General features: G+C 37.6%; 1 protein-coding gene across 50 annotated transcripts in view; it reads right to left on the bottom strand.

The window, feature by feature from the left end:
* ST7L (suppression of tumorigenicity 7 like) overlaps window positions 1-15,060 on the bottom strand; it is a 190,540-nt gene that overhangs the window by 164,234 nt on the left and 11,246 nt on the right. For 39 of the 50 annotated variants that reach the window (XR_014054754.1, XR_014054750.1, XR_014054756.1 and 36 more), the window contains 3 exons: window positions 14,596-14,758; window positions 9,275-9,329; window positions 5,953-6,068 (listed from right to left, as the gene is read on the bottom strand). Coding sequence is in view for 41 of the 50 variants with exons in the window: in XM_081493559.1 (XP_081349685.1) it covers window positions 5,953-6,068; window positions 9,275-9,329; window positions 14,596-14,758 (334 nt within the window). In the remaining 9 variants the exon portion in view is untranslated. The remainder of the gene's footprint in view (window positions 1-5,952; window positions 6,069-9,274; window positions 9,330-14,595; window positions 14,759-15,060) is intronic. The other 11 variants (XR_014054758.1, XR_014054757.1, XM_081493588.1 and 8 more) reach the window with 1 other exon arrangement.

The raw sequence follows: 15,060 nt of genomic DNA, 5'->3' as shown, positions 1-15,060 counted from the left end.
AAATAAACAGATCAATAGAGTAAGAACAAAAATCTACTAATTTAGTCATTACTAATGACAATAGTCAAGAGAAATTTGTCACACCACACATATAGACACATTTTTTTTAATATAAAACTATAGACATAAATCATTATATTTATATGAGTATCTATAAAGATCAATATGGAACCAATAGTCCATTTCTGGATTATCATTCATAGATAAAGTCTAGTTCAGTCTTTAACTGGGATTTTGCACACCTCTGGAAGTACTACATAAAACTTTGCAATGACCAAAATGGGACACATAATTTAAGAGAATCAACCTCTAAAGCTTCAACTTTATATGACTCTTTCCTGTAACTGATCTAATTGAAGAATGCTCCTCTGATTAGTCTATGTGTTATGCTGGTTTCCCTTTCCTACCCAACACAGGCTCCTTGCCTCACCCTGCTCCCTTCAAGATATATTACCTATTTCTACTTCATAAAAGAAAAGCTTACTTTTCACCCATCCTGAAACTTTCCAAGGTGCACTGCCCTAGAGTGTAAAAATGTCCAGGTGCCTCAGGAACAAGTCAAAGTTTGGGTTTCGGAGCAACCGTTTTTAATCAAGAAACCTATAATAGAGATTTGTGCCATTCACTTATTTAACAGGGAAGCTCAGTATTAGAAATACAAGGGGCTACCCTCATGGCTCAGCTGGTAAAGAAGCCACCTGCCAATGTAGAAATAGAGTATTCTGGCTGCTGGAAGTTCTGAATTCAAGTATATTGTAGAGTGGGGAGGGAGTAATAATTTTTACCAGTTTCATTTATCAGCACCCTTTCTCCCCTTACTATCAAGCATGCACTGTCCCTAAGGGAAGGTTCTCTCATAGTAAGGCAAAGAAAGCATTAGTAAGGGATAATAAAGGCAGTGGAATCTTGTTTTGGCCAAGTGATAAGCTCAAGGCAAGGCTCCAAGACTTACCTATGTTTTCATCTTAGAATCTGAATTCAGAAGAGAGATGGTTGTCATAGGGATGAATGCTAACATGTCTATTTGAATTTAAAAAATGAAGTCAGACTTCTCTGTCAGAAAGTATGTCTGAAACTCACCCAGCCAAATAGGTTATATGGAGGACCTTTTTCAAAGCTGGAAGAGCCAGATATGTAGCTCTAAGGATTTGACAAAAATATAAAGTACAAGATTCCATTTAGAACTATATGGTCACAACAAACGTACATTTTTAACAAAAAATTACACAAAACTGTTCAGGACTGTTGGATCATAGAAAAAGCAAGAGAATTCCAGAAAAACATCTATTTCTGCTTTATTGACTATGCCAAAGCCTTTGACAGTGTGAATCACCACAAACTGTGGAAAATTCTGAAAGAGATGGGAATACCAGACCACCTGACCTGCCTTTTGAGAAATCTGTACGCAAGTCAGGAAGCAACAGTTAGAACTGGACATGGAACAACAGACTGGTTCCAAATAGGAAAAGGAGTATGTCAAGACTGTATATTGTCACCCTGCTTATTTAACTTATATGCAGAGTACATCATGAGAAACGCTGGGCTGGAGGAAGCACAAGCTGGAATCAAGATTGCTGGGACAAATATCAATAACCTCAGATACACAGATGACACCACCCTAATGGCAGAAAGTGAAGAAGAACTAAAGAGCCTCTTGATGAAAGTTAAAGAGGAAAGTGAAAGAGTTGGCTTAAAGCTCAATGTTCAGAAAACTAAGATCATGGCATCTGGTCCCATCACTTCATGGCAAATAGATGGGGAAATAATGGAAACGGTGGCAGACTTTATCTTTTTGGGCTCCAAAATCACTGCAGATGGTGATTGCAGCCATGAAATTAAAAATGCTTACTCCTTGGAAGGAAAGTTATGACCAACCTAGATAGCATATTAAAAAGCAGAGGCATTACTTTGCCAACAAAGGTCTGTCTAGTCAAGGCTATGGTTTTTCCAGTGGTCATGTATGGATGTGAGAGTTGAACGGTGAAGAAAGCTGAGCACCCAAGAATTGATGCTTTTGAACTGTGGTGTTGGAGAAGACTCTTGAGAGTCCCTTGGACTGCAACAAGATCCAACCAGTTCACCCTAAAGGAAATCAGTCCTGAATATTCATTGGAAGGTCTGATGTTGAAGCTGAAACTCCAATACTTTGGCCACCTGATGCGAAGAACTGACTTCTTGGAAAAGACTCTGATGCTGGGAAAGATTGAAGGCAGGAGGAGAAGGGGACGACAGAGGATGAGATGGTTGGATGGCATCCCCAACTCAATGGACATGAGTTTGAGTAAACTCTGGAAGCTGGTGATGGACAGGGAGGCCTGGCATGCTGCAGTCCATGGGGTCACAAAGAGTCAGACATGACTGAGCAACTGAACTTAACTGAACTGAGTAGCTCTACCATAGAGCCTGTGGACTCCAGGAATTGGTTGCCTCAGGCCAAACAACTAACAGGGAGGGAGCAGCTCCTTATTGCAAAATTCAGACTTAAATTGAAGAAAATAGGGAAAACCACTAGGCTATTCAGGTATGACCTAAATCAAATTCCTTATGATTATACACTGTCAGTCATGTCTGACTCTTTGCTACCTCATGGACTGTAGCCTGCCAGGCTCCCATCAGCAGAAAATTGGATTAAAGATTTACTGAGCATGGCCTGCCCCACCAGAGAAAGACCCAGTTTACCCACAGCCAGTCCCTCCCATCAGGAAGCTTGCACAAGCCTCTTGTCTTCAACCATCAGAGGGCAGACAGAAGAAACAAGAACTATAATCCCACAGTCTCCAAAATAAAAACCACAATCACAGAAAGTTAACCAAAATGATCTTATGGATCACAGCCTTGTATAACTCAATGAAGCTATGACCCATGCCATGCAGGGCCACCCAAGATAGACAGGTCATGGTGGAGAGTTCTGACAAAATGTGGTCCACTGGAGAAGGGAATTGGCAAACTACTTCAGCATTCTTGTGTTGAGAATCCTATGAACATCATGAAAAGGCAAAAAGATAATGACACCAGAAGATGAGCCCCCCAGGTCAACAGGTGTCCAATATGCTACTGGGGAAGAGCAGAATAACAGCTCCAGAAAGAATGAAGAGACTGGGCCAAAGTGGAAATGACTCTCAGTTGTGGATGTATCTAGTAGTGAAAGTAATGTCTGATGCTGTAAAGAACAGTATCACATAGGAGCCTGGAAGATTAGGTTCATGAATCAAGGTAAATGAGACATGGTCAAGAAGGAAATGGAAAAGTGAACATCGAAATCTTAGGAATCAGTGAACTAAAATGGACGAGAATGGGTAAATTTAATTCAGATGACCATTATATCTACTACTGTGGGCAAGAACCCCTTAGAAGAAATGGAGTATCCCTCATAGTCAACAAGAGTCCAAAATGCTGTATTTGGGTGCAATCTCAAAAATGACAGAATGATCTTGGTTCATTTCCAAGGCAAACCACTCCACATCACAGTAATCCAAGTCTATGCCTCAACCACTAAAGATGAAGAAGCTGAAGTTGACCGGTTGTATGAAGACCTACAAGACCTTCTAGAACTAACACCAAAAAAAAAAAAAGATGTCCTTTTCATTATATGGGGTTGGAATACAAAAGTATAAAGTCAAGAGATACCTGGAGTAACTGGCAAGTTTGGCCTTGAGTACAAAATGAAGCAGAGCAAAGGCTAACAGAGTTCTGTCAAGAGAATGCACTGGTCATAGCAAACAGTCTTTCAACAACACAAAAGACAACTCTACACATGGACATCACCAGATGATCAATACCGAAATCAGATTGATTATATTCTTTGCAATCAAAGATGAAGAAGCTCTATACAGTCAGCAAAAATAAGACCTGGAGCTAACTGTGGCTCAGATCATTAGCTCCTTACTGAAAAATTCAGGCTTAAATTGAAGAAAATTGGGAAACTACTAGGCCAGTCAGGTATGACCTAAATCAGATCCCTTATGATTAGACAGTGCTCAGTTGTGTCTGACTCTTTGCCACCTCATGGACTGTAGCCTGCCAGGCTCCTCTGTCCATGGGATCTTCCAGGCAAGAATACTGGACAGGACTGCCATTTCCTTCTCCACCTGGATCTTCCCAACCCTGGTGTCGAACCCGGGTCTCCTGCATCTACTGCATTGCAGGTGGATAGTTTACCTCTGAGCCACAGGGGAAGGCCCAGTGAAAGTGACAAATGGAGTCAAGGGATTAGATCTGGTAGACAAGAGTACCTGAAGAACTACGGACAGAGGTTCATAACACTGTACAGGACATGGTGACCAAAACCAACCCCAAGAAAAAGAAATGCAAAAAGGCAAAGTGGTTGTCTGATAAGGCCTTACAAATAGCCAAGAAAAAGAAGAGAAGTGGAAAGAGAAAAGAAAAGAGAAAAGGAAGTGGAAAAGTAGAAAAGAGAAAAGGAAAGATATATCCAACTGAATGCAGAGTTCCAGAGAATAGCAAAGAGAGATGAGAAAGCCTTAAGTGAATAACGCAAAGAAATAGAGGAAAACAATAGAACGGGAAAGACTAGAGATCTCTTCATGAAAATTGGAGATAGCAAGGGAACATTTCATGCAAAGGTAAGCACAATAAAAGGCAGAAGAGACAAAGAAGAGGTGGCAATATCCTAATGACCCAGATAACCACGATGGTGTGGTCACTCACCTAGAGCCAGACATTCTGGAGTGTGAAAGTGCCAACTCACTGGAAAAGACCCTGATGCTGGGAAAGATTCAGGGCAAGAAGAGAAGGAGACAACAAAGGATAAAATGGTTGGACAGCATCACTGACTCAATGGATGTAGTTTGAACAAACTCAAGAAGATAGTAAAGGACAGGGAAGCCTGGCGTGGTGCAGTTCATGGGGTCACAAAGAGTCAGACACAACTTAGCAACCGAACAACAGAAAGTGATTGGGAAGATTAAATCAGTAGCTTTATATAAACTGCTTAGAACGGTGCTTCATATATAATAAGTGTTACACAAGTGTTAGCTATTATTAATGAAACTGCTTAAGACATCTGAAACATCAAAGCTATTCAATCATTTATATTTCCATCAAAGAATAAATATTAATATTTACAGTATATCAGGCAGTGTGTTAGACAATAAGGATTCAAAGATGACAAGTATAGTCTCTTACTTCCAAAGTTTCACACATTATTAGGGAGGACAAATATTAAAGCAACATCATAATATTAACAAATAAGTGTTCACAGTTGAATAAACTAACTAAAATTATTTTACTGAGGTTTGGACTAAGTACTGTTGAACGGCAGAGAAGATCAAAGAAGGCTTCCCAGAGAATAAGACTTTTAATTTTGAAGGATAAAAGTAGAAGCATAGATTAGGTGGAAAAGGGCATTCAAAATAGTTGTGATAAAGATCCCTGTCAATCAGTTGGATACGATTCAGCAACAAAACAACAACTTTAAGCCAAATATATAAGAGTCTCCATACTCACTTCTACAGAAAAGATTAGAGAGAACTAAACTCAGACATTTCTATGATCTTCTACAACTTTACATGTTTCTCTGAATTATGACTGGAATAAAATATACCCAATTTTTCTCCACATGCTGTACCCCAATGTTTAACTCTGCCTTACTCTTTTCTTTTTTTAATGTATGATTTCAGGTGTTAATTTCCCCAACCAAAACTGGGTACACTATTCTCTGCATAAGCAATTGTTGGATTTGATCTGAAAGGCTTTTTCAGTTGTAAAAGAAGCAACTAAATTAATTTGTATAAAATAATTTAAATTATGTATAAGACAAAAAAGTATAATAACCTAGTTTACAATCATAATTAGTTTCAATTTATTCTGGGTTTCTTATCAATGATACAAACAACTCCAAGCCAAATAATTCTGTATAATAAATTACACTAAAAAACTTTGAAAATAATTTTAATGACTACTATTTACCCCAAGAACAGATACGACACATACCTGTGTCTGAAGGACGTAAAAAGTCTGTGTCACAGGTGAAAAAGGTCTGATGGTCCTGAGCTGACAAATTCATGTCATAGTACGTAAGTGGCTCTTTACCAGTCACCCAAGTGTATCTTTACCAAAACACAAGAAAATATGTAAACTGAACGTGAGAGAGCTTCAGTCAGCTACAATAGACACTACTTAAAATTCAAAATTTACTACTACAAATTTTATTTAAGGACATTTCAAAAGCTTATTGTAATCAATAAAACAAAAGAGATAACCTACACAAACTACTTAGAGTGCAATAATAAAACATCTAAAACCAAAAGGGAAAAGGCTAGATTATTCAACAAACAGTGCTTCAAAATTGAATCTGAAGGGATAAAACAATTTGACTGAAACATATACCTCACTAAGTATACTTAAGTTCTCACTGAATTAGAATTAAATATGAAAAGTAAAACTACAAAGAAGCTATAAGAAAACACCCTAAAACCCTCAGGAATTAATAGCAGATAACAAGCTGGCTAATAAATTAAAATACCTAATTTTTACTTTTCATCTATAAAATTGCAAATATATGTCATCAAGAGTGAGGTGGGATATCGATTCACACATATTCCTGTTATAAATTGGTATTTACGTTTCTCTTCCCAGAAATCAATTATATAGTATCGAGAGTCTTAGCGCCACAACTACTGAAGCCCATATGCCTAGAGCCTATGCTCCACAACAAGTGAAGCTACAGCAATGAACAGCCTGTGCACCGCAAGGAAGAGTAGCCCCCACTTGCCACAATTAGAGAAAAGCCTGGACACAGCTATGAAGACTCAGCATAACCAAAAATTAATTAATTAATTAATTTAAAAAGAGGCTTAAAAATATTCACACCTAGTTAGAGGATGGGCAAATGGAATTCCATTTTACCACGCTACTTTTGTTTATTTTTGAAATTTTTCAACATTAAAAGAAGAAAAAATTTAAAGGGAAGAAAAAAACTGTTCACACTTTTTGATTCAATAATACTAGTGCTACAAATCAACCCTAAGAAAATAATCATATATGTGAATAAATATTTATATATAAAGATATCCTTCTAGAGTAAATGTTAACAGTGAACTATAATCTGTGATCTGGAGAGGGGAGCAGTAGGTAAGTTATATATGGTACCTCTACAATAAAATATAGTACAACTGTTAAAATCCATGCTTTGAAGAAATTCTGTGGGAAATTCACATATGGTGAATTTCATATATTATGATGTTCAAGTTTTGTTTCTATATATGCATATATAGCAAAGAGTCTGGATGGAAACACTAATAGCAGTTAACTCTTCATGGTAGAAAAAGGTGATTTTTTTACTTTCTTTCTATATATCTGTTTATTTTTCAACTTTCTACAGTGAATAGGTATATATTTTGTGATCAGAAAAGGCATTTTAAAGGCACATTATATATATGTGATCAAAGATTTTATAAGTTGTCTTGGTATTTAAAGTTTTTAGCTATTTTGTGAGAAATTATCATGAAGAAAAAAGAAAAAGCAAGTCCTTGTTCACTTAGCAAAGTTTGGTACACATTCTAAAATCATAAAAAAAATTTAACAATCTATATTAATCCCAAAATGATTTGAAGCAGTTAAAAAATACATGTATAATATCAATAACTTAGGGCTTCCCTGATGGCTCAGCGGTAAAGAATCCACCTGTAGTGCAGGAGATGTAGATTCAATCCCTGGGTCAGGAAGATCCCCTGGAGAAGGAAATGGCAACCCACTCCAGTATTCTTCCCTGGGAAATCTCAGGGACAGAGGAACCTGGCAGGCTACAGTTCATGGGGTCACAAAAATCAGACACAACTTAGCAACTACACAACAAAACAATAAATCAGTAACCTAAACTAGAAGCAGATTTTAGAAGACTCAATAAAGTAAAACAAGGATTGGGCTACAAAATGGCCCATAGCAAAGAGTTCTATAAACTTGCTAAACGTTGGCTATAATACAAGTCTAAGCTTCCCAGAACCACACAATTACCAATGCATTTTAGACTTGCACGTTAAGACAAACTAATCATTCAAAAAGAAGCATTAAGAGTTCCTTATCCTGGGCTTCCCTGGTGGCTCGCTGGTCAAGAATCCGCCTGCCAATGCAGGCATGGGTTCAATCCCTGATCCGTGAAGATCCCACATGCCACAGAGCAACAAAGCTTGTGCACCACAACAGTTGAGCCTTTGTTCTAGAACCACAACTACTGAGCCCATGGGCCACAATTACTGAAGCTTGTGCACCTAGAGCCTGTGTTCCACAACAAGGGAAGCCATGACAATGAGAATCCAGCACATCACAACTAGAGAAAAGCCCACACAGCAACAAAGACCCAGTACAGCCAAAAATAAATAAGTAAAATTATAAAAAAGGGTTCCTTATACTAAGATAAGAAATTTCTCTTTAAGATTTTCATGAAGTAGATACTGTAAGATAGCAAGAGTAACAGCCTAAAAGCTTTTTAATAAACACAGTGAGAAGTTCAAGGACCTGTTTCTTGCAAAATCTCTTAATATAGGCTAATTGCATCTATCAGAAAAGGCTAGCTTTGACTTCCCAGGATGTGACTGTCCTACACTATCAAGTACTTATGCACAGGGATTACTGCTTAATCATTTTTTTTTTTTTTTGCTTAATCATTTTGTATCCCCATCATTTTGTACAACGTCCACTTACAGTAGACATAAACTATTTCTTGTTTAGTGAATTAAATGACATACCCCATGCTATCCCCAAGTAAAACACAGCCCCTTTCCAAACAAACAAAGTTATCTTTTGTCATAAGTTTCAAAAGTTTTCTCATTTAGAGTAAAAACCAGAAGAGCAATGGACACAATAGTGTAGCTAGGGAATGGCAATATAAAATACAATATAAAGATAGTATACCATGTACTGTTGCACAAATGAAATTTATATTCACATTCAGATTGATATTTTCTAGTAAACTGTCATATAACTGTCAAATTTGAAATTGAGCACATATGCACAGGAATATGCTGACATTTATAATTTTTCTTAACCTCATGAATTCTTTGAAAAGGCTTTCTGTCGTAAACCAAGGACCAAATGTACATTTATTATATATCACAAACATGGCTTGAAGCAATGTTTCTCATGATAAAAGTAAACATATTCAAGATGCAGAAAATTAAACTCTGGGCTAATCATTTTACCTTATTATATATCTGTAACTCTAACTATAAGAGCTGTATCTGTAAAAATAAATGCTTCCGTAATACTTTTACTCTAAAACCTATGCCATAATTATACTGAAAGCAAAATGTAATACCTCCTATATTCTGCTCCTCTGAAAAGATTTAGAGGATTTCTCCATACTTTACATTCTAAAAAAAAACAAAGAGAAAAAGGGGGGAATTAAGACAGTTTAATGTAGCTAAATACTAATTTAGCCAACATGCTAAGCACAATGCTGGCCACGTGTAACACAAAGATGAATGAGGCATGGATCATCCCTGCTGTCACGCAGCATATAATCAAATCTAGTTATTCCCTTATTTCTGCCTCTGTAGCCTTTGGTCCACAATTCAAGTACAGCACTTACCATATTACAAAGTGACTATCTGTTTGGTTTTCAGTGTCTCCCTTTAAAATATAAGCTTTTAAAACTTTGCTCCTTTTTGTATTTCTAGAACCTACCACAGAATCTGAACTAACTTGTTTAACTGAATTACATGTGGAATGAGAATCGGTTATGTAAACATCACCTAAACTCTGTGAAAAGTGCTATGGTAGAGAGATATTTTGTTCTAAGAATAAAAAGGAAGTGATTAAGTTTGCTCTGGAGAAATAAGGGGAGACTTTAGAAAGGAGGTGACATTTAAGCATTGTTTTTGTTGTTGTTTAGTCATTCGATGGACATGAGTCTGAACAAGCTTCGGGAGTGGTGATGGACAGGGAAGCCTGGAGTGCTGCAGTCCATGGGGTCACAAAGAGTCAGACATGACTGAGCGAATGAACTGAACTTAGTCACTAAGTCATGTCTGACTCCTTGCAACCTCATTGCCTGCAGTGCGCCAGGCTTTAAACTTGAATCCTTTGAACTTGAACCACTGTAAAAAATGAGTAGAAGGTTGCCAGATGAAGCAGAAGTAGTATTAGAAAACCACACAGCATAGTTCGATTAGGGTACATGGTGGAAGATTAAAGTACATGGTAGAAGGTCAGAGGGCTTCCCTGATGGCTCAGATAGTAAAGAACCTGCCTGCGATGTAGGAGACCTGAGTTCGATCCCTGGGTTGGGAAGATCCCCTGGAGAATGGAAAGCCAACCCACTTCAGTATTCTTGCCTGGAGCATTCCATGGACAGAGAAGCCTGGCAGGCTCTAGTCCATGGGTTGCAAAGAGTTGGAAACAACTGAGTAACTAACACCTAAGAAGGTGAGGAGAGCTGTAAATGAGGCTACAGAACAGACTTGGGGAAACTGATGAAGGAGCTTATATACTACATAAAGAGCTTAGATATTATTCTTAGTAAGAAGCCATCAAATGTTTATAAATAGAAAGATAAAAAATGTCAGGTCTTTGTTTAGATCAGTAGTTGTCAAAGTACCATTCATGGAATTGCAAAGTAACAACATATTTCTTAATAAATAAGAAGGCATTATTTGCCTTTTTAACTTTTTGAGTGAGTGAAGTCGCTCAGTCGTGTCCGACTTTTTGAGACCCCATGGACTGTAGCCTACCAGGCTACTCTGTCCATGGGATTTTCCAGGCAAGAATACTGGAGTCGGTTGCCATTTCCTTCTTCAGGAGATCTTCCCAACCCAGGGATTGAACCCAGGTCTCCAGCATTGTAGGTAGACACTTTACCATCTGAGTCACCCTGAGAGTGAGGGCATCCTTAAATTTTGTGCCCCAAGCATCTGACTTGCCTCACACTAGTGCCAGTCCTGCAAAGTTGGGCTGATGGTACAAAATCAATGGTTTGTAAAACTGCTAGTATTTTAAACTAGTAGTCATTGGATTCCTCATCCCTAATCTAGTAAACAGGCAACCAAATATGAAAGTTGTCTTCAATATAAGCAATTGTTTTTTGAGCTGAACTAACTCTTTTTTTCCATGGAGTATCAGTTTTATCTGAAAGAATCACCAAGAGACAAATTTATAATTATTCAGAGAAATACCTGGCAGACATTTTTCTCAATGGTGAACAAAGTAGGTCTGTCAAATTCAAAGAAGAAAAAATAGTACATGCTGCTGATGATAAAATTTGAACTTTCACATAGAACAGTCTTATGGACTCTGTGGGAGAAGGTGAGGGTGGGACGATCTGAGAGAATAGCATTGAAACATGTATATTATCATATTTGAAACGGAATGCCATTCCAGGTTCAATGCATGAGACAAATGCTCAGGGCTGGGGCAATGGGATAACCCAGAGGGATGGGATGGGGAGGGAGGTGGGAGCAGGGTTCAGGATGGGGAACACATGTAAACCCATAGCTGATTCATGTCAATGTATGGCAAAAACCACTACAATATTGTAAAGTAATTAGCCCCCAACTAAAATAAATAAAGTAATAAAAAAAAATTTGAATTTTCAAGTACATATTAGAATTTCGAAAAACTTATATTAGTTACCATGAACTTGACAATTTCCCAATACTTAAAGGCTTTTCTGTGAAATTAGTGGTGATATTAACAAATCTCATGTTAAAAAACTAACAATGTATCAATATTTGAAAGACATGCATAACTCAGTGAATGAGTATTTTCTAAATGAACAATGAAAGACCCATTCAAAATGGGACACCAAGGGATTTTAATGTAACAGAACATGAAGAGTTAATTGGTATAGCTTCAGATTCCATACTGCAACTAAACTTTAAGAAAGTATCTCTCAGTAAATTTTGCTGTTGTATTAAAAAAGAATATCCACAACTTTCTGAAAAGGTTATTAAACTATTCTTCCCTTTTCCAACTACGCATCTGTGTGAGAACAGATTTTCTTCATACATGTCAACCAGAACAACATTTCACAACAGGCAATGCCAGAAGCAGATATGAGAATAAGCTATTTTTTTATTAAGCTAGATAATAAAGAGATTTAAATGAATGTAAAGCAATGGCAGTCTTCTGATTAAAATTTCCTATTTGGGGAAATATAATTATTTTTCATGATATGTGTATTAGCTCAGGCTGCCATAACTAAATACCATAGATTGGATATAGTTATATTAGAGGTTAGAGCTTCAACACATGAATTTGAGGTGGGGGAGAGACACAGTTCAGTTCATAGAAATATGTTAACATGCAATGGGTTTCTGTTATTTTTAAAATAATTAATAAATATTGTTAAAATTTGTTTCAACTTCTGATATGGTAAATACTGGGCATATAATCAATATTTAAACAAAAGCCCTGTGAGGTACTCAATAATTTTGAAGAGTATAAAGATTGCTGGATCTAAAAAGTTTGAGAACCACTTTCTTACAGTAAGGGGAGAGAATGTGCTAAAAGGAGAAGTATCATAGGCAAGGAAACTAGTTAGGATGCACAGCAATAATCCAGGAAAGAGATATCTAGGGGCAATGAATGCTGAACTAAAAGAAGGTAGAGCAGAGTCAGGCAATTTTTGAGGGGAAAACAATGAGGGTCAATAGTCTGGAGAAGGAAGGGGAAATAAAGGAGATATTATCTAAAACAACTCAAAGGTTTCTCTTATGGAAATTAATAGATTTTAGGATTGTGGAGAGTATTGAAAGAAGATAATTAGCAGCTTCACTTTGGACTGTAAGCTTAGGATTGCTGAGGGCCATCAAAGGTGAAGATTTCTAGCAGAGTTAAAAATGTGGGTCTAGAACATAAAAGAGAGCTTGAGGGCAGAAATTTAAAATTGGCTCTCCCAATATATATGTCTATGGAAGACAATATAGAATAAGATGCAGATACCCAGGGAGAGCAAGTGGAACCAAAGAACTTTGACTCAATCTCACAATAGGGTGTAAGATTGTATAATGCATTACTGTTACAACTATTTACAACTGGACTATGAGCTTCCTGATGACATATCTGTGTCATATATATTTTAACATGCCTTATTCTTGAAAACTTGTTTGGAGGTTCTAGCAGGGGAGTGCAGCTACTCGTATACCCTTGACCAAAGACTGGTCCTCCTCTCTCGGGGATAGTCATACTCTTCTACCGAGCGCTCAGCTTTGGGAGGGATGCACGTGGAGAGGTGAGGGAGGAAGGGGACACCTGCCTAGCTAGCCGGATAAGCCGAATCAACCCTGGTGATCAATGGGGTGACAGATGTCACAACCAGATCGCCCTCACATCCAATATGCCTTATTCTTAAGAGTTCTATAATTATTTTATGAAAGGGGAGAAAGGAGAAGAGGAAAGAAAATTACCATTATTCCTTCCCGTACTTCCTGAATGGCTGTCAACCCCATTCCTACTAATCCTGGTCAACTCCCACTCAAGCTTTATGGCTCAGTTTAAATGGTTCTTTCTCAGAGAACTTCCCCAACCACACATAAAAAGTGCCATCAATTTCACTCAGGTAGTATTTTTCTACTAAACTAATATAAATTTCATGTTTAGTTTACTGAACAAATGAGACATTATGGCATTCTACAGAATTAACTCATTTGTATTATTAGTGTATGATTATAACCTATACCAAATGAAAGTGAAAGTGAAGTCACTCAGTCCTGTCCAATTCTTTAAGACTCGATGGACTGTAGCCTACCAGACTCCTCTGTCCGCGGGATTTTCATACCAAATGAAAGGAACAATAATCCAAAAATGTCATTTCTATTTGGCTTCAAAGATTTTACTTTCCTAATTGTATAATTACTAGATACATATAGAAGAATGGTCTACAATTTAAGTATGACAACAGAATATTCATACATGGGTAACAGATTTTGATGTCTTTGTAAATATACTGACAAGAAAAAATATTTTTCCTAACTTTGCTCTCTTGGCAGAGATAGCTAATTGTCTCTGTTCTCTCCTTTATCAGTAATAAGATCCCCTTATCACCTGGGCATATGTACATTAAGAAAATGATTACAATTGCCAACCTCCCTCATAGCTGCTGCTGCTGCTGCTGCGAAGTCGCTTCAGTCGTGTCCGACTCTGTGCGACCCCATAGACGGCAGCCCACCAGGCTCCCCCGTCCCTGGGATTCTCCAGGCAAGAATACTGGAGTGGGTTGCCATTTCCTTTTCCAATGCACGAAAGTGAAAGTTCTAGCCATTTGATAAAGATCTGACCAGAAGAAAGTAAGTCAAAATAGTATGTAAAGCTTCTGGAAGTATCCTTGGCTGCTGTGGGGAAAGTGTGTTTCTCCTGGCCTATTCTCCTTCCTGCTGACTAGAATGTGGACATGATGGCTGAAGCCAGAGCAACTGTCTGGGAACACAAGGAAAAACTGCACTGGAGATGGCAGGCTAATAAAACAGAAGGAGTCAAGAAAAAACAGAAGGAGTCTAGGTCTCTGATGATCATTGCTCTCTCCATATTAGCCATTAAACCTATATTTAAAGGAAAGACAAACTTCTATTGTTAAACATTTTCTATCTGCCACGGTCAAACACAATCTTAACTATACAGCTCTGAAAACACGTTTCATTTCACCTGACAAATTCTGCCTGCTGGTTTCGCTTTCTCTGTTGTTGGAAGGAGAACCTGGCTCTGAAATGCTGCTTTCTGTTCCTCCCATCAGTGGTCTCAAATGGCTTACCGATACTTGCTCAATAAAAGACGTGCCATGCTTATGAAAGTACCACCATTCAAATATCTGTGACAAAGAGAAAACATCTTTCATTTAAAACAGAACTGATCAGCAGATATGAGCTCAAGTCAAAACATTCTCTCAAGACGTTCCTGTTTAATTCAGTCTTTTAAATGTACTTTACTTCCAAAAAACAAGCCAAACACAAGATTCCCTGATAACACATACCAGGCCGAGGTAAAATGCCTTTTTATAGCTTTGTCATAAAATTCAGACAAGCTTAGGCAACACTAGAAGAAATATGTCTGTAAATAAAGCATTTAAAAAACAATAAGTGTTTAAGCTATAAATAATGTTATGTTACAACG

Source organism: Giraffa tippelskirchi, chromosome 5 (genome assembly GCF_054371585.1).
Source record: "Giraffa tippelskirchi isolate mGirTip1 chromosome 5, T2T-mGirTip1v1.2.pri, whole genome shotgun sequence".
NCBI lineage: Eukaryota > Metazoa > Chordata > Mammalia > Artiodactyla > Giraffidae > Giraffa > Giraffa tippelskirchi.
The sequence above is the reverse complement of the archived record's forward strand: the minus strand, read 5'-3'. Positions and strand labels throughout refer to the sequence as shown.